This window comes from Quercus lobata, chromosome 5 (assembly GCF_001633185.2).
Source record: "Quercus lobata isolate SW786 chromosome 5, ValleyOak3.0 Primary Assembly, whole genome shotgun sequence".
Taxonomy (NCBI): domain Eukaryota; kingdom Viridiplantae; phylum Streptophyta; class Magnoliopsida; order Fagales; family Fagaceae; genus Quercus; species Quercus lobata.
The window spans coordinates 4,836,011-4,855,075 of NC_044908.1; the positions used below are offsets into that span (position 1 = coordinate 4,836,011).

Genomic DNA, 19,065 nt, shown 5'->3' on the forward strand with positions numbered 1-19,065 from the left:
TTGGGTTCCCATGTGCCAAACCCCACCTAACCCCACTACCCACCACACAACTAACTCCCTCTTATCTCTTCTTTGGCCGGCTCATTCTTTCTTTCTTTCATTTCATTTTTTTGTTTTCTCTTGTACGCTTCTCTCTACTCTCATCTTCTCCACCGGTACTTCCACACCACCACCACCATTTCCACCATCATTTTCGGCAAGATCACCGGAAAATTTTTGAGAACCCATAAACACCTTCACATCCTTTTTTGAGGTAAAAAATTTCTCATCTTTTTGGTGGGTATTGTACTTTTGCTTGAGGTTATTTTTATCTAAGTTTTAGTAATGATACCCATGTGATTTATGAGTATTGGAAGTGATATTTGTGTGTTTTTATGTATGGGTTTTGTATTGGTGGAATTATTTGATGAGTGGGTATATGGTTTGTGCTAATGATGACTAAGTAAGGGTTATTTATGGTGGAAAATTTAGGGGTTTTAAGTTATAACATGTAATGGTTGGTAAATTTAATTTTTCCCATTGCCATTGGGTTTATTTGGAATTTGTTGAAGTTCTAGATTTCTTATCTTGGAGGATATATTGATTTTGCTTTCATAGGTCTCTTAATGATGTAGTGTAAAATTTATGGAAGCTAGTCATAATGTTGGAGATGATATTAAATTTGTTAACTTTATAAATTGGAGTTTATGCCTTGTTAATCAATTTGTTGAGAAACTATGGAAGTGGAATATATTATTATTGATGAGGTTAAATACTAGGCTTGCCTAATTAAGTGATTATTTGGTAATTCCTAAATTGTAGCTAAATACAATTTTAAGTTTTATGCTTATTGTATTAGGTTTGCTTGATATTGTTAAGGTTCTAGCTAATCTCCTTTGGAGGTTGGAGAATTAGGCTTTTTGCGGGTTGCAAGGTAAGTAACTTTTTAATGGGATTTTTGAAAAATAACATAATTGTTGTTTTTGGATTAGACACACTTTTGGAAACTACCTATGGAAATATTGTGTCGTACCCTTAATATATATACATGATTATATATGGAAATGCATCATATTTGGTATTGCATTTGGGGAAATGCATGAATTGTTGATATGGAAAAATGAGCATCTTTTATTTAATCTTTGATAAGAAAATCATTGATTTTATGATGTATTGAAAAATTTAAAGATGCTTACCTTATCTTGTATTATTTGGGAAATTGTTAGAAAATCTCTTGACAAGAATGAAGTTGAAAACCTTACAAATTTTGTAGAAGTTAGATTATTTAAGGTTTTCTAAAACTACCTGGATATGAATTATGTGTTTCAAAGTAATGTAACCTGTGAGCTTATTTGGTTTTAATACCATGCCATGTGTGATTTCCTAGTGATCACCCGATTTGGTTTCAGTAGTCTTTGTGACAACGGAATCAAATCTAGGTCAGTGTCCTTTTACTTTGGATGACGCGTTCTTCCCTGCTGTCCATGGGGGGAAGAGGTTCCTTGATTATGTGTGGGTGAGGCTGCTGCCCATAGGGCCAAGAGACCGCATGCAAGAGAGGTCCTATTTGACGCGCTCTCTTTATTGCCCATGGGGGGAGAGAAAAACCTTGAAGGTATGCGTGAGACTACTGTCCATGGGGCCAAGAGTCTGCATACCAGAGAGGACAATATCATGCCAGTTGTGAATGGGTGAATCTCCTAACCGGTCTATGTGGTAGTGTGGTAGATTTATGATAATTTATCTTATGTTAGATATTATGGCTTTGGAAATTATACTATTGGTGCTCACAGATTATAATATATAGTTTCATGGTATTATTTTGAGAAACTTTATGTTTCATCATTTAATTATTCTTGTTACATTATTATTGAAAATGATGTTGTCGTATTCAGTTAGCAATTTCCAAAACTAAAACATGTTTTGTATGGTCAAAAATAAAAAGGAGAAATCTACAAGTATCTTTGAGATGATTTCTCATGCTATGGACCCTTTTGGGTTTGGGGCGTGATATAAAGGATGCAACAAATGCACAAGATTAAGGACCAAGGATATTTGGAAGCTAAAGAAAACGCGATATTTGGAAACTAAAGAAAAGACTTGATGTTAAGTTGAATCTCGCTTGGTATTACAAACTATAGTCAGCTTTATTATCAACCTATTTTCTTTTTTCTTTTTTTGGAGAAATAGATTTATCTTTAACTTATTGAGATGTTCTTTGTTATTATAGTGATACTAACTTGTAACTCCATGCATATGCATAGATACACTTAAAGATATACAATAAAATACATAATATAATTCCTATATATATCATTTAAATAATACTGATAGTCATTTTTATATTTTGTTAACTCTTTAAAAAAATTTGTAAGGATATTATTGGATATAAAATATAAATTGTTCTTTTTTAAAAAAATTTTATTGTGAAGCACTTTTTTTTTTTTTAATGATTCATTTATTCTAAACTCTTTGATTTTTGTACTTAATAACTAACTTGGATGAATATTTATGATGTAATCCCATATTTGATTCTAAAATTAAAAAATAAAATTTTTTAAAAATAAATAATTTAGGATACATGACGTAAAATTGGAACACTAATTTGAAATATTTCTAATTTGAGTTTATCTTAGCTTCACCAATTATTATATATATATATATATATATATATATATATTATATAAGAAATTCTCAAGGGTTTGTGATATGTCTGAGACATTTTACGCTTTCATTAAATTATTATTATTATTATTATTAGGAAATGGTATCCGGCGAGCCTTTGGCAAATTATTCCTCTCTCTTCTCATGAGATACCAAAAAACTCTAGACTAAAAGTGGCCAAAATAACCCCGAAGCCTAAAAATTAATCAAAATAATCTGAAAACCTAAAAATGACCAAAATACCCCCCTAAAAATATAAAATGACCAAAATACCCCCTAAACCTAAAAAATTACTCAAATACCCATGAAACTTAAAAAATGACCAAAATACCCTCAAACCTATAAAGTGACAAAAATACCCCTAAACCTTTGAAATGACCCAAATAAACTCAAAACCTCTAAAATGGCCACAAACAACTTGAAACCTCTAAAATTACCAAAAATACCCTAAAACCCCTAAAACGACCAAAATACCTCTAAACCTATAAAACGACCAAAATACTCCTCAAAATATCTAAAATGACCAACATACCACTAATCCTATAAGATGAACAAAATACACCCGAAGCCTCTAAAATTACCAAAATAGGGGTTTGGGGTATTTTGGATGTTTCGAGGGTATTTTCGTTAAATTAAAGGTTCTAAGAGTATTTCAGTCATTTTGTAGGTTTTGAGAGAATGTCACTAATTTTTTAGGTTTTAGGGGTGTTTCGTTCACTTTTGATTTTGGGGCCATTTTTGTAATTTTCTAGGTTTTGGAGGTCGTCTAATAACTTTTTAGGTTTTGGGGATATTTCAATCATTCTTTAGGTTTTCGAGCTATCTTAGTCATTTTTAGGTTTAGGGGGTATTTTGGTCATTTTTTATGTTTAGGGAGTATTTTGGTCATTTTTTAGTTTTAGGAGGGATTTGGGTTTTTTTTTTAGGTCTAGGGTGTATTTTTATCGACTTATAGGTTTAAGGGGCATTTTTCCATTTTATAGGTTTCGGGGTACTTTGGTCATATTATAGATTTCGAGGATATTTTGGTCATTTTAAGGTTTAGGGGTTATTTTGGTCATATTTAGGTTTTAGCGGTACTTTGGTCATTTTTTAGGTTTCAAGGGGTATTTCGGTTAATTTTTGGGTTTCAAGGGTATTTCGATCATTTTTTAAATTTCAAGGGTATTTTGATCATTTTTTGGTTTCTAAGTTATTTTGGTCAATTTTTAGGCTTCGGGGTTATTTTGGCCATTTTTAAGGTTTCGGCGTTATTTTGGTTAACTTTTAGACTTCGAGATTATTTTGGTAATTTTTTAGGTTCCGGGGGTATTTTGGACTTTTTTTGGGTTTTGGGGGGTATTTTGGTATTTTTTTAGGTTTCGGGGTGTATTTTGGTCATTTTTTGGGTTTCATGGGTATTTTCGTCATTTTCTATGTTTCGGGGGGTATTTTCGTAATTTTTTGGTTTCGGGCGTATTTTGGTTATTTTATGGGTTTTGGGGGTATTTTGGTAATTTTTAGGTTTTAGGGGTATTTTTGTCATTTTATGGATTCCTGGGGGTATTTGGTCATTTTGTAGGTTTTGTGATTATTTTGGAAATTTTTAGGTTTTAGGGGTATTTTGGTCATTTTTTAGGTTCTGGGGGTATTTTGGTCATTTTAAGGTTTTTGGGGTATTTTGGTCATGTTTTGGTTATTTTGGTTTTGGGTGTATTTTGGTAATTTTTTTAGGTTTTGGGAGTATTTTGGTAATTTTTAGGTTTCGGGGGGTATGTTAGCCATTTTTTGGATTTTGGGGGTATTTTGGTAATTTTTTGGATTTCGGGAGTATTTTGGTCATTTTTGGGTTTTGAGGGTATTTTGGTCATTTTTTTGGTTTCGAGAGTATTTTGGTAATTTTTTGGGTTTTGGGGGGTATTTTGGTCATTTTTTTGGTTTCGGGAGTATTTTGGTAATTTTTTGGGTTTTGTGGGTATTTTGGTCATTTTCTTGGTTTCGGGAGTATGTTGGTCATTTTTTGTGTTTTGGGGGTAATTTTTGGTTTCGAGGATATTTTGGTAATTTTTTGGATTTCAGGGGCATTTTGGTCATTTTATGGGTTTCGGGGGTATTTTGGTCATTTTTTGAGTTTCGAGGGTATTTTGGTCATTTTTTGGGTTTTGGTAGTATTTTGGTCATTTTTTAGGTTTCGGGAGTGTTTTGGTCTTTTTTTGGGTTTTGGGGGTATTTTGGTAATTTTAAATTTGGGGGTATTTTGTTCATTTTTGAAGATTTTAGAGTACTTTGGTCATTTTCACTTTAGTGGCATTTTAGTAATTTTGATAATTGGATAATTGGGTGGGTTAGGGTTTACCCATAATAATTGGGTTGAGTTGGTTTTAAGTTAGAAGAAATTAGTTAAATGGGTTTTATATACCCAACCCAATTATATCCATCTCAAACCCACCCAAACCGATCCATTTGCCACCCCTAATTGAACTTAAGATTTCCAAATTTATGTCATGCCCTTGATAAATGAGTTCACCACTCAATACCTGTGGGGTCTCTTTCATTATTTATGAATTATGAATTCAGGTCAGAGTTGTCTTGTCCCATAATATGTAGGCAAAAATGCACTTTTAGTCCCTACATTTTGGGTTGTTTCACAATTTGGTCCCTAAATTGATTTCACTCCTAGGTCAATCCCTAATTTCAGAAAATCGTTTTTATTTTGGTCCTTGCCGTCAACCCAGTAACAGAAAAATCTGAGGTGGTAGACGGAATGCACTGTGTGCACAGTAAATATTGACGTGGCTAATAAAATATTTTATTTGACATTTTCTAAATGCCATGTCAGCATTTTCTAAATAAAAAAAATAAAAATAATTTTTATTTTTCAATTTTAGTTTAATTCAAAAAAATAAAAAATGAAAATAATAGAAAAACTGAAACCGTAGGTGTAGTCCGAATAAGAAAAAAACAAAGCTTTTTTAGATTGAAAGGAATTAGGGTTTGGAGAGAGAGAGGGGGAGAGAGAGACGGACCAAATCGAACTCGGGATTCAAGTTCCTTATGCTAGAGGAGTTTCTTGCGGTACTCGGCCACCGCATTACGACGTCGTGTTGGCTGTTCCGCTTTGCTCATCTTCGCACTTTTGAAAATAGAGAATGCCCAACTCTGAAGAAATCAAACCAAGGTGGTTTTTAACTTGAGAAAGAAGTAGCCTCTTCAAGTTGTTGAGGTGGAGATCGGTGGTTGTGGGTTTAATCTGGGCTCAGATCGGTGGGGTGTGGCCATGGGTCTTCACTCTTCAGCCATGGGTCAGTGGGGAAGATGGGTTTTTAGCCATGGGTCTTAGGGAAGAAGAACAAGAAAGCTATGGAGATTCGGCCATGGCAGCACACCTATTCGCGATCTGCCATGGACGAGCCACCCCAAGCCTTATCTCCTCCGCCTACAGCTTTGCCTGTGGTCCGATTTTCCTCTCCTTTCTCATATTACAAAACTTTGTTCCTCCTGTTCTGGGTTTTTTTGTTTTTCTTTTTACGAGAGGATGTGGAGTTGTTTGATTTTATGGGGTTTTTTGTGTTTGTTTCCTAAGAAAATTTCTGGGTTTGTGGGTTTGCTAGATATTGGGTTTGTTACTGTGTTTATGGGTTTGTTTCTTCGATTTATTTTTTGTTTTTCTGGATTTGATGGAGATTGGGTTTGATTGCTGGATTTGGATTTGGGGTTTGCTAGAGATTGGTTTGGTTGCTTCTTGGATTTGGGAAGAACATGACGAAAATTTCCTGTTAGTATTAATTTAATTTTTTCTTCTTGTTTTCGTTTGTGTTCTTCTGATATGGGTTTGAGTTCTGGGTTGCTAGGTTTGGTCTGTGAAGAACACGAAGAACAGGTTGAAGAACATGAATATTAAGAAAAGAAAATTTTAATCAAAATTTTAAATTAATTAGATTTAAGGTTTTTCTTTAAATTTATTTATTTTTTTAAATTTCTGATGTGGCTTTTAAAAAAATTAAAATGCTGACATGACATTTAGAAAATGCCAAATAAAATATTTTATTATTATTTTATTAGTCACGTCAGCATTTATTGTGCACACAGTGCATTCCGTCTACCACCTCAGATTTTTCTGTTACTGGGTTATGGCAAGGACCAAAATAAAAATGATTTTCTGAAATTAGAGATTGACCTAAGAGTGAAATCAATTTAGGGACCAAATTGTGAAACGACCCAGAATGTATGGACCAAAAGTACATTTTCGCCTAATATGTATTTGTATATGTAATCATACTTTAAGACTTGTGAGTCTTCCATTATCGAGGGGGAAAAAAAAAGACTCATAAGTCTTCCATGGAGCACCTTTCAAATCTGAATTCAAAAAGTACTACACTATGGAAAGTATATTGCACAAGTTGATACAGATATATATATACAAGGAATAGAGTCGTTTTAAGTGTTTCCAAAAAGAAGCAGGAATAGTTTAAAACATAAGGAAAAAAATACGCGGCTTAGCACCTGCTACATATAAAAATTAACCTTAAGCAATTGGAGTCCAATCTGGCAGGCTTGAAATTAGCCCCTTCCAAGTATAAAAATAAAATTTTCATATAAAATAATCCCTAATATTAGTATATTACCTTTATCTTACCGAGCAAAGACCAATTCCTAGATTAATTTTAATCGTTCATCTGAAATCTGAACTCAAATCTTCCTAGATGAAACTGCCAATGATTCTAAAACTTCTATTCTTTCAGATACGCACCCAGCTAATTAAGCAATTTGAGAATGCATGGCCCAGATTACCCAATCTCTGCGCTCAACCTTTCACATAAGCACGAGGTCGACTTTCAGATCTTGGACGTCATATATGTTGACGTTATACATGTCTAATATTTATTGAGTTTTATTAGTCTATGTCTTTAAAATATATATTAATAACTATTTTAGGAAATTTTTTATGAGAAAATGAAAATGTAACTAAATACTTTGATAATTTTTTAAAATTTTCATAAAAAGTTTTTTAAATTAGATGATTATTGTATATCTTAAGGGCATACATTAACCAGACCCGTATTTAAATTACTAATTGAAAAAAGGATTCTTAATAATTCTGCAGTAGCTTCCTACTTTTGAAAGTTGGTCTAGATGTTAGAATTAAAAGACCTAAACCTATAACCATACAATACGAAATCTTGACTTGTATAAAGCATAAATACTCATCCCCAGTCAACTAATCACTGGTGTACGTACATCCCATGAGTCAGTCCACAGGTTACTACCGCTCATCAGCTCTAATATAAATAGGCACTTTTTTTTTTTTTTTTGGAAAATGGACCTGATTTCATTAAACCAGAGAGAGGAATACAGCCAAACAAAGGATCTGTAGAAGCAGAAACAAAGCCTAGACACTAGAGTACATCTGATTGAATTAACAATGAAATAAAAGGAGGGGTAACACCCTACCATATTTGAGAACTTTCAGTCTTGCGAGCATGTTGGGCTAACTCATGCGCAACTTGATTGAAGTCTCTACCTATGTGCTGAAAAGAACAAGACTCAAAGGAATTTCGATTCTGCAGAATTTCCTAGATAAGATGACCCGAGCTGCTGCCTATGGATTTGTCATTTATGGCTCAGACTGCTGCAAGTGCATCTGACTCCATAAGGACTCGAGGGAGATGCAATTCTTGGGCAAACAGGACACCTTGAAGCAAGGCCATAATCTCCACCAAATTTGCAGAATAGTGCGCATTTAGGAACTTGCAGCTGGCTACAATTGCCTAGCCAGTGCAGTCCCTGACAATTACACCAACGCTAGAGTTCCCATCATGGTCCGTGGTTGCCCCATCAACGTTTACCTTGAAAAAACCTGGGGGTGGGGGGTTCCATTTGACAGGAAGAGGTCTTGGTTAGGAGAAGTCCCAGTCAACTGCATTGCTGAAGTCCTCCACCATACTCTTAGCCAGTTGCCAAACTTGCAGGTGGAAGAGGCAGCTTTCCTCATGGACTACCTTATTCCTATTATACCATATGGCCTAGGCAATTCCAAAGAAAAGTTCCAGATCTTACTGAGAGTGATGGGAGAGGATGAACATGGCTGAATCAATGAAAGACCACCGAACCTCTTGTGTGCTTAAGGGGTTTTCAGGCCATTGGTTCCAAACAAGGGTGGAGAAGTCACAGCTAAGGAGGGCATGGTTAATGCTTTCAGGGGCTTTTTCACAGATTGGATAGCCACTGATGACGTTGAAAATTGTCACCAATAGGTCACACCGTACTCGCGACTCAACGAACCTACACAACAAGAACGAACGGAAGAAAACCTTTAGAGAGCACCGGTGTGGTGCCGGCCAAACACTCTCCGAAGGTCAAGTCAGAATTCGCCTCTTCTCTTCTAGAACGTTAGAGAGGGTCAATTAATCTTACCCTGATTTGCGTGAATGTTACTCCTTTTATAGTGGTAGAGAGTTGCTTTTCTTCTTAACCTCCAGATCTTTCCAATGTGGGACTCTGATACAATTTCCCTTATTGGATCTTAGGGCTTTTCTAGGAAATAGAGATTTCGGATTATGGGCCCTTATTATGTCTGTCTGCGATGGGCCTTCAGAGCGCGTGGGCCCACCTTTACACAGACCAAACAGTACCCAACCGTCAGGCTCATTAAGATAGGCCCATCAGACTAAATTTTACCATCTTCAGTTGCCCCCTTCACCCCAATGGTCCGTCTGCTTTTAGGTCAAAGGATCAATGGGGTGACGATTCTAATGTAGGGGCATGACGGGTATTTTAATGACGGAATGGGATCCGCGAAACAGAAGATTTAAACTGATTGACGGATTCAACCGACAGATAGGACGACGGTTTCAGATGGACTTAACCGTCAGATTGGATGACGGTTTCAGATGGATTTAACCGTCAGATAGGATGACGGGTATCTTGCGATTTCAGAAGGTTTCATCGAGTCGACGGTTACAATCTGCTGATGCGAGCAGACAGGTTGTCAGCATTTATTAGCATGCCACGTGTCAATCTCTAAATGGCCATTGTATAGGATCGAAGCGTCGCTTCGTCTTCCGTGCATCTCCTATATATATGAGGCGTCTCAATCTCTCATTTTCGCATTTCCAAACAGAAAACGTCTGTCAGAGCGAACCGTCAACCTTGTCAGAGCAATCCGTCGAGTACTGGTAACCACCAATTACCACAACCGTCACCCGTTCTCCGCCAGGTGTGGTACGTATTTACTTTAATTTCATATTCAAGTTACATTTTCGTCCAAGCATTGTTGTTAGGCTTACTATACCCGTCAATGTTTTTAAACCCGTCAAGTCTTAGGTTTCATCATTAATTGTAGGAAATGTCTAGTGCGTCAAGTAACCAATCGGTGGTTCGTGACGGGACGGAATACGAGAATGTATACCCGTCCGGTCATAAAGACCAAGATAGTCCAGGCGAAGATAGGAGTCCGTCTGCATCCTCTTCGTCCTCAACAAGTGAGGATGTGGAGATAATAGAAATAGAGGGTCCTGCTGACGACGGGAATCAAGCACTGGAGTCCGTTGTAGGTGCTGATGGACTAAGGCAGTTCATCATGTTACCAGAGTGGACAGTGCATAGGTTCACATCCGTCATCCGAGAGAGACATTTTAGTACCTTTAGAACAAATTTTCAGATACCAGATTACATTCCAATCCGTCTTCCCTACGTGTCGGAGAAATGTTATTATGACGGGGTAGAAGGTGTTGGAGTGTACGAGCAGGTGTTGAAGGCTGGACTTCGGTTCCCGCTCTCTACACTACATAGGGAACTCTTGCATTACCTGGGACTGTCCGTCACCCAGATTTCTCCGAACGCCTGAAGGGTCTTCATAGCAATGGAGATTGTTTATGGCGCAATGTCAAATGGAGAAAGGAGATTGACGGTCCGTGAATTTCTTCACTGTTACCGTCCAGATGAGATTGATAGATCAAGGGGGTTGTACCGTTTTGCTAGTCGAAGTCCCTTGTTGAAGGTTATCTTTGAGACTCCAGACTCAAATAGAGACTGGAAGAGTCGCTACTTCTTCCTGGAGGGTGACAGATGGATGAACCGTCCAGGAGAGACGGAGTACATGCCTGTCGATACAACTTGGGGAATAATAAACCAAGCGCGTATGCACCCGTCTTGCTTGTCCCTTTTTTTTTTTACATACATCCGTCCGCTTTTATATGCGTATTTTGACCGTCTCTCTATGCAGGTAGACGGCGCCCGCAGGTTAGCCTCGAGGAATTTAGTTTCCTTGAAAAGGTTTGTAGAAAAGCTAAGCCGGAAGAAAGGACCTGGGCCAAGTTAGTGAATCCAAAGACAATACACTGGTATTGTGACGGTCCAGAACCTACCCGTGAGGCCATCGCATACGACGAAAGAATACACAAACGTGAGCCCGTCGACTTTGACTCTTGTAATTAAAATTTCATTTTTGAGTAAACATATTCATCCGTCCTGTATTGCAGAAATGGACGACGCCAAGAGAAGGGCCATGATAAAATCTCTAGCCGTCAAGCAAAAGAAGACGGGTGAGATCGTGGTTCCCAATGCGCCGGGATCATCGGCTAAAAGGAAGCAGCCCCCAAAATCTGACCGTCCACACAAGCAGCCAAAGGTGTCAATGGAACCCGTGGTGGGCTTGATGGCTGAGGGTGCTAAGACCGTCACCCAAGTTAAACACGGGGCCGGTAAGGGCCTAATGCATGCCCCACCCGTCAGCGAGGAGAAGCCCCCTCCCCTTCTCCGTGACGACTCGAAGTTCGCTTTGGAGAAGCTTACGTCCATACTTTCTGCAGAGGACTATGAGGATCTGGGGAATCATTCGACGGAGGCAATGGGGGAGACGGGGTTATTCGCCGTCGGACAGGTAACCTTTCTTTATCCTTCAGTGCATGTCCGTCCACTTCTTAGTTTCATATTTAACACTTAATTTTGTTTATTTCAGTCCTTGGTTATGATGAAGGGCTTGATGGACCGTTGCCTCAACCGTGAAGCGGCTCTGGAACGGGTACGGTTAAAAGATGGGCAGACGGAGGAGGAGCTTAGCCAGCTGCACAAGTGGAAGTCCACAATGGAGCAGAAGTTCGAACTCTCTGAGAAGACGAGAAAAGAACTTGAGCAGAGGACGGAGGAAGCTGGGAAGGCCTTGAAGGGTAAAGATGACGAACTGAAGGATTTCAAGAAGAAACTCCGTCAGGCCAGGGAGGTCGCCGTCAAAGAGTATCGCGACTCGGAGGCTTTGCTGAAGGAGCTGGGGGGATCGCTCCTTCAAGGCTTTGAAGATGCACTCCGTCAGATAAAAAAGGCCTACCCAGATCTGGACGTGTCCATGATAACACTTACTGATCAAGACCAGACGTCTGCTTTGCCCGTCGCCTCCGAAAATACCGATGACCTTTTCGGTGAAGATGCTGTCCAGGGAGACGGGGAGTCCGCTGTGCCGAATGAGGTTCCTGTTGCCGACCCCAAGAAAGCAGACTAACCCTTGTAATTGCTGAGGAGGATCCGTCTCCCTTTTTATAAACTGTTAATAATTTGTAGACGGTTTGTTTAAGGTTTGATTTTGTACTGAACAACGTTTTTCATTCATTGTCTCTTCGTTATCTGTATCCGTTGAGGATTTTTTCTCCGTCTACTTTCATTTTAAGTGTTAATTTGCATAAGCTAGTTTGTTGATCCGTCCACTTTAAAAGCTTTTCTCACCTCTAATCGGACCCGTCTATCACGTATACGATATACTATCCGTCCGCTTTATTGAAGCTGACTTATATCGTCATGTTGTCCGTCCACCACGTGGTCGTGGGTTCGATCCCCACAGACGGCGCCAACTGATGACGTTGAAAATTGTCACCAATAGGTCACACTGTACTCGCGACTCAACGAACCTGCACAACAAGAACGAACGGAAGAAAACCTTTAGAGAGCACCGGTGTGGTGCCGGCCAAACACTCTCCGAAGGTCAAGTCAGAATTCGCCTCTTCTCTTCTAGAACGTTAGAGAGGGTCAATTAATCTTACCTTGATTTGCGTGAATGTTACTCCTTTTATAGTGGTAGAGAGTTGCTTTTCTTCTTAACCTCCAGATCTTTCCAATGTGGGACTCTGATACAATTTCCCTTATTGGATCTTAGGGCTTTTCTAGGCAATAGAGATTTCGGATTATGGGCCCTTATTATGTCTGTCTGCGATGGGCCTTCAGAGCGCGTGGGCCCACCTTTACACAGACCAAACAGTACCCAACCGTCAGGCCCATTAAGATAGGCCCATCAGACTAAATTTTACCATCTTCAGCCACCATTGTTGCTGATTCCTCTGCTATAAATAGCTTCCATATTGAGGAGACTGTTGACACAAACCCTCCAGGCAAATATCTTGACCTTGGCAGGAAGATTAAGATGCCAAAGTCTCTTCCAAAGTGATTTATATGGGTCCCCTAAAGAACATTCTCCATCTTTCTTTGCTTCAATCAGGTTGTAGGCAATGTGATATGCGCTTTTTACTGTAAATTCTCCTCGGTTATTTCCCAACCAGATTATCTTATCCTCAGGCATGTTATGACTCAAAGGAATTCTTAGAATAGTGTCAGCCTTAAAGGGGAGAAACGTTGCTCTAACCAAGTTGATATTCCACCACTTTGTAATAGGATCAATAAGAGCTGAAACCATGGGAAAATTAGGATTGCCATTTGTGGGAGAAATAACCTTGTAAGTGGATGGGTAGACAGCCACCTGTCATCCCAAATGTGAATCAGCTTCCCATTGCCTACTCTCCATTGAGATCCATTCTTTATGACCTCAAGGCTGCTGTGTATACTTCTCCAAGAGTATGAAGGCAAACTCCATAGTTTGGCATTTAGAACATCGCCCTTAGGGAAGTACTTTGATTTAAGGACTCGAGTAACTAGGGAAGTTGGGTTTGAAAGGATTCTCCATGCTTGCTTTGCAAGCATGGCTTGGTTAAAAGTTCTCAAGTTCCAGAACCCCATGCCTCCATAAGCTTTCGACATACACATTTTTTTCCAGCTAACCCAGCTCATTTTTGCTTCGTTTTGCTTTTGACCCCACCAAAAGTTTCACATCAGACTTTCCAAATCATCACATAAGCTTTGTGGGAGTTGGAAGCAACTCATGGTATACGTCGGGATCGCTTGAGCCACCGCTTTGAAGAGAATTTCCTTCCCCCCCATTGAAAGGAGCTTACCTTTCTAACCAGCCAATTTTTGCCCAATCCTCTCTTCTAAGATGGAGAAGACCTGTGTCTTGGACCTTCCAATGAAGGATGGGAGACCCAAGTACTTAGTGTGCTTGGAGTTTTGCATTGGCCCCAATATGTTAAAAATCTCATCCTTAATATCTTGACTTGTGTTTGGGCTGAAAAACACTGAGGATTTGTCAGTGTTGATTTTTTGGCCCAAGGCTTCTTCATATCTATGGAGGATCAGCTTTAACTCTTGGCATTCTTCAGGGTTTGCTTTGCAGAAGAGAATACTATCATCCGCAAAGAAGAGATGGGTCACTCTTGGGCAACCACGTGCAATTGAAATACCAGTCAAGTTCTGGTTTCAGGTAGCTTCATGGATGAGGGTAGAGAGACCTTCAACATAGAGGAGGAAAAGACTAGGGGAGAAGGGATCACCCTGTCGGATCCCATGGGTTGGCTTGATATTTCCATAAGCAACACCATTTATAAGAACTAAATATGAAACAGAGGTGATACATTTCATAATCAAATTTATCCACCTAGTACTGAAACCCATTCTTTCCATAACACCTTGAATGAAACACCATTCCACCCTATCAAAAACCTTACTCATGTCAAGCTTGGCTACAATGAAGCCTTCCTTCCTACAAATTTGTGGTTTAGAAAGTGCATTAATTCAAAAGCCACAATCACGTTGTCTGTGATGAGACAGTCAGAAGTGAATGCACTCTGATTCTCAGTGATGATGTGGTAGGAGGGCTTTTAGTCTGTTGGCTAGAGTTTTTTAGATGAGTTTATACACCACATTACATAAGCTGATAGGGCAGAAGTCAGTCATTTTCTTTGGGTTGTTTGTTTTTGGAACGAGGGATATATAGGTTTTGTTAAGTTCAGCTACTGATACATTATTATTGAGAACATCAAGGACCATGTTAGTAATACCATTACCCACAATATTCCAGTATTTCTGATAAAATAAAGTAGACATACCGTCGGGGCCGGGAGCTTTGGTGGGATGAATTTGTTTGAGGGCAATGACTACCTCCTCTCTGGTGAAGACTCGGTCTAAGCTCTCATTCATGTCATTAGTTACCCTTGATGGTATGGCTATAGTTACTTCTTCAACTCGTGTTGGATGGGTTGTTGTATAGATGTTCTCAAAGTAACTAATAGCTGCATGGGCTATGCTTTCCTTTCCATCACACCAATTACCTCATCCATCCCAAATTCCAATAATAGTGTTCTGCTTACGCCTCTCCGAAGCCTGAGCATGGAAGAATTTTGTGTTCTTATCCCCTTCCTTGAGCCAGTGTGCTTTGGCTCATTCACCCCAATAGATTTCCTCATCATCAAGGAGGGTATTAATTTCTCTCTTTAAGTTGTTGATTTCATTAATTAGGACACCATCCTTCTTACTCCTAGATAAGCTATTCAAAACAGTCCTTTTTGCCTAGATTTTTTTCGGGATTTGCCCATACACTTCTAAACTCCACATCCTAAGATCAACAGCGCATTGTTTGATATTCTCCATGATTCCTTCCGGGGTGCTTAAATCAGTCCCCATGCCCCAGGATGATTCTATAACAGCTTCAAAATCCTTGTTCTTTGCCCACATTGCTTCGAAATGGAAGCACTTTTCATTGGCATAGCGCTTGGATATTGAATCTGTGACTAGCAATGTGAGGTGATCCGATGTGGAGTCAGTAATGTGGTGCACTTTCAAACCCCCAAACTTTTCCACCCACTCCGGAGTAGCGAAGGCTCTATCTAATCTTAGGCTTATGTTGTTATCTCCCTCCTGCATATTGCTCCATGTATAGTCAGCCCCACTATAACCCAAATCCTGGAAATTGCAATAGTTGACTACCCTTCTAAATCCATCCATTTGCTATTAGGTTTGAATCACACCCCTTGCCTTCTCAGTTATTGATAAAATTTCATTAAAATCCCCCAGGTATAGCCATGGGAGTTGGAATTGATTATTGAGGAAAGCTAAAAGTTGCCATGATTCATACCTTCGGTGGGTTTCCGAATGCCCATAGAAGCCAGTGAATCTCCAATAGAAATTACTGACCTGTTCCTTGATCACTGCATCAATATGGTTCTTTGAATAGCTTTTGATTTCAAGGTCGACATCTCTAGCCCATAGAAAAGCAAGCCCTCCACTGCGGCCAATAAAAGGAACAATAAGGCCATTTGCAAAGCCCAGCCTATTTCTAATTCTCTCCATACGTCTAATTTTTCCTTTTGTCTCCATAAGGAAGACCACTTTAGGATTGTAACGCCACACTAAATCCTGCAGTGCTCTAATTGACCAGGGGTTCCCAAGTCCCCGGTAGTTCCAGCTTATGGGATTCATGGCTTCCAGCGGTGCTGCGCTGTAGTAATTGCCAATCTCTCCTCAGACTTAGTCTGGTTTGTGTTCACTGCTTTGCATCTCCTTTTCTACATAATGACTTCCTCCTCTTCATCAAATATGAACTTCCCTCCCCTTTTTTTTCCCACGGTTGGCAATTCAATATCAGACTGTGGGCTTTTATTTTTACCTTGCTCCCTTGCTATCTTTTTCAAATGGACTCTGGTTTTAACTTTCTTTTCCATCTTTGGGCCTGTAGGAACTATCATGGCTATACTTCCCCTATTTGTATTAATGCTTGGCTTTATTGGGCTAGTAACTTCCATTGGGTCTTTTTCAATTTGGGCTTGCTGGCCTACTAAGGACAATGCATCCTTTGCCTCATTTCCAATTTTGAAACTCCACGGGAGACTAAGTGTGGGAGTCTCAGCAACTTCACGTGCCTCTGCCACATGCATTGGAACATGCTCCAAACATGTGGAGTAGTCCCATCCATTCAGAACTTTCTCTGTCTGGTCTCTTCTGTCGCCGATGATGTCATTCACCTACCCATTATTCTGCTTTTCCTCTTTCCAGCTACCTCCGATGCCTGAAGTGCTTCGTCCACTGTCAGTGACAGAGGTAAATGAGTTCTTTACCGCGGTTGGAATATGTTCTTCAACCTTGTTCTCATTACCATCATCTTTACCCCCATTACTAGTAGACCTTGATCTATCAACACCTATTTTAGAGCTTCCTTGAGCTCTCAGCCAGTCACCATATTGGTTGGATGAGCTTTGGGTGTTTGGAATTTCCTGACAGTGTTTCATATCATGCCTAAGCTTACCACAATGAAAACAAAAAGTTGGAAGTCTTTCATACTTGAAACTTACCCAAACTTTCTCACCCTCCACGCTGGCTATTTTGCCCCCACGCCTAAGAGGCTTATCCAGTTGAAGATCCACTCTAACTCTCAAAAACTTGGCTTGATCTGATTGCCATGCTTGTCGGTCAGTTTCTATAAATTTCCCCAAGCTATTACCTAGGTCTCTACACACTTCCTTAAACATAAGCTCAAAAGGGAGTCCCCAAATTTGAACCCAGAAGGGGGAGAGGGTAAAGGTGATGTTTGTGATTGATAGGCCTCTTCTTCATCTGCACAGCAACAAGAGGTTGTTGTCAAAATTCCATGGCCCATTCTTTTCTACCCACTGTAGATGATATTCAAAACTAAATTTGAACTATAATACATTGTTTCCTACATCCACAATTTGCAAGTCCGAACCCATCTTCCAATCCGATCTCAATGTGGATTTCAAAGCTCTTTGATTTTGATGTTTGTCTGATAACAAACGGCCAAACAGAATTAGATTGCATTCTTCTAGTAGATCCGATCTGCACCTTGTTATATTTGTGATTTCTTCCTCCTCCTCTTTGGTGAGGCGGAGGTTAAGCAAGCCATCCACTATGGCTTGTTCTATGGTGGCACTTAGGAAAGGTGGGTTATACCCTAGACAGACCCTACTGGCGAGAGAATAGGGAGAAAGGACTCTTGGAGAGAGAGAGAGAGAGAGGCTCCTACAGGGGAGAGAGACTCTTACAAGGTCCATATAAATAGAAATTACTACCTCATATTCCAAAAACACAAATTCATATCATATATAGATCCTATTATAACTTTGCCATTTGTTTCATAATATCAAATATGAAGGTATTCTATTTTTCCCTCCAAAAACATGGCAATTGCATGAAATAATAGTACTAGCTTTTTAGAAGTAAACTGTTTTTTTTTTTTTTTTTTTTAGAAGATACTATATATTTCTTTACATGTAATATATCCAATGGTGCAGCGGAAGCTAGTAATAAAGTTGCACATGACTGGTGACAAATGTAGAACCAAGGCCTTGAAGCTTGCTGCAAGGGCAGAAGGTGTGAAATTGTGAATCAAATTTAAAACTCTCTTATGCTTTTGAAAACTATAAGTTAAGGGACAAATTCGATTTATATGTTGCAATTTTTTGTATGATTACCAAACAGGTGTGACCTCCATGGCAATCGAAGGAGATGATAGAAGTCTGGTGGTAGTGATAGGAGATGAAGTTGATTCGGTTTGCTTGACCCGGTCGCTGAGGAAGAAGGTTGGCTATGCCACCATAGTGAGTGTGGCACAACTGGAAGAAAGTGATGAGAAGAAAGATGAAGAAGACAACCCAACTCCAACTATATGTTATTCGAGTTATGACCAATATCCACAGTTCCCCTCATACTACAGAGTGATTTTTGATCCATGGCCTAGCAATTGCTTCTTCGTGTGACACATTTGGCATATTGCAACCTGATCTGTGAGACGTAAAATTTTTCTTTGGTTTGGTCAGGCTTCTTGTTTGTAGTGTATCCTATATATATATATATATATATATATATATATATACATATGTGTGTGTATGTGTGAGAGAGAGAGACTTCTCCTGTGCTAATAAAGTTATATATGTATTCTAAGACAAAGGGTGGGTGCATTGATTTTTCTTCACTCTTAAATTATTTGGTTACTGCGAAATATCTTCAGGATTTGGCTGCTTTCAATTTGATTATTTCCTTATCACTAGACGCAATAATGAAAATCAAATTACTTCAAATGATTTATTGTAAATACAAGAAAATGAGTTTATTCTCACTCATGCATATGTGTTTCGATAATTATTATAACAAACAGCCTATCATCATGAAGCTGCCATTTGTTCACCTAGTGATGTAGATTGGTTGATAAAGCAGACAATAAATTTTGATAATCTAATCTAATCTAATCTAATACTATATCTAATAGCAGAAGCCTTTAACCACGTGCTGACACGTTAGCAAAAATGACCCCTTCAAAAACTGACACGTGTAAGATAA

General features: G+C 38.9%; 2 protein-coding genes across 3 annotated transcripts; both read left to right on the top strand.

Moving 5' to 3' along the window:
* The first annotated feature begins 110 nt into the window (after positions 1–110).
* On the top strand, positions 111–18,719 carry LOC115992981 (heavy metal-associated isoprenylated plant protein 47-like). 2 transcript variants are annotated; one of them, XM_031117236.1, is made up of 3 exons: positions 111–253; positions 18,021–18,099; positions 18,208–18,718. In XM_031117236.1, exons 2-3 carry the CDS (start codon positions 18,045–18,047, stop codon positions 18,483–18,485), a joined length of 333 nt encoding a protein of 110 aa, XP_030973096.1. In that variant the 5' UTR covers positions 111–253; positions 18,021–18,044; the 3' UTR covers positions 18,486–18,718. The 2 variants fall into 2 exon arrangements, with proteins under 2 accessions (XP_030973096.1, XP_030973097.1); XM_031117237.1 differs by lacking the exon at positions 111–253 and adding an exon at positions 261–913 and having other exon boundaries at positions 18,208–18,719.
* Positions 10,853–12,204, top strand: LOC115992980. The gene is made up of 3 exons (XM_031117235.1): positions 10,853–11,026; positions 11,103–11,503; positions 11,582–12,204. The coding sequence occupies exons 2-3, from the start codon at positions 11,105–11,107 to the stop codon at positions 12,116–12,118; spliced, it is 936 nt and encodes a 311-aa protein (XP_030973095.1). The 5' UTR covers positions 10,853–11,026; positions 11,103–11,104; the 3' UTR covers positions 12,119–12,204.
* Positions 18,720–19,065: the final 346 nt, after the last annotated feature.

Coding starts and splice junctions, on each gene's coding strand:
- LOC115992980 (XM_031117235.1), top strand. CDS start 11,105: ATGGACGACGCCAAGAGAAGGGCCATGATAAAATCTCTAGCCGTCAAG. Junction 11,504..11,581: donor GGTTATTCGCCGTCGGACAG/GTAACCTTTCTT, acceptor TGTTTATTTCAG/TCCTTGGTTATGATGAAGGG.
- LOC115992981 (XM_031117236.1), top strand. CDS start 18,045: ATGACTGGTGACAAATGTAGAACCAAGGCCTTGAAGCTTGCTGCAAGG. Junction 18,100..18,207: donor GCTTGCTGCAAGGGCAGAAG/GTGTGAAATTGT, acceptor ATTACCAAACAG/GTGTGACCTCCATGGCAATC.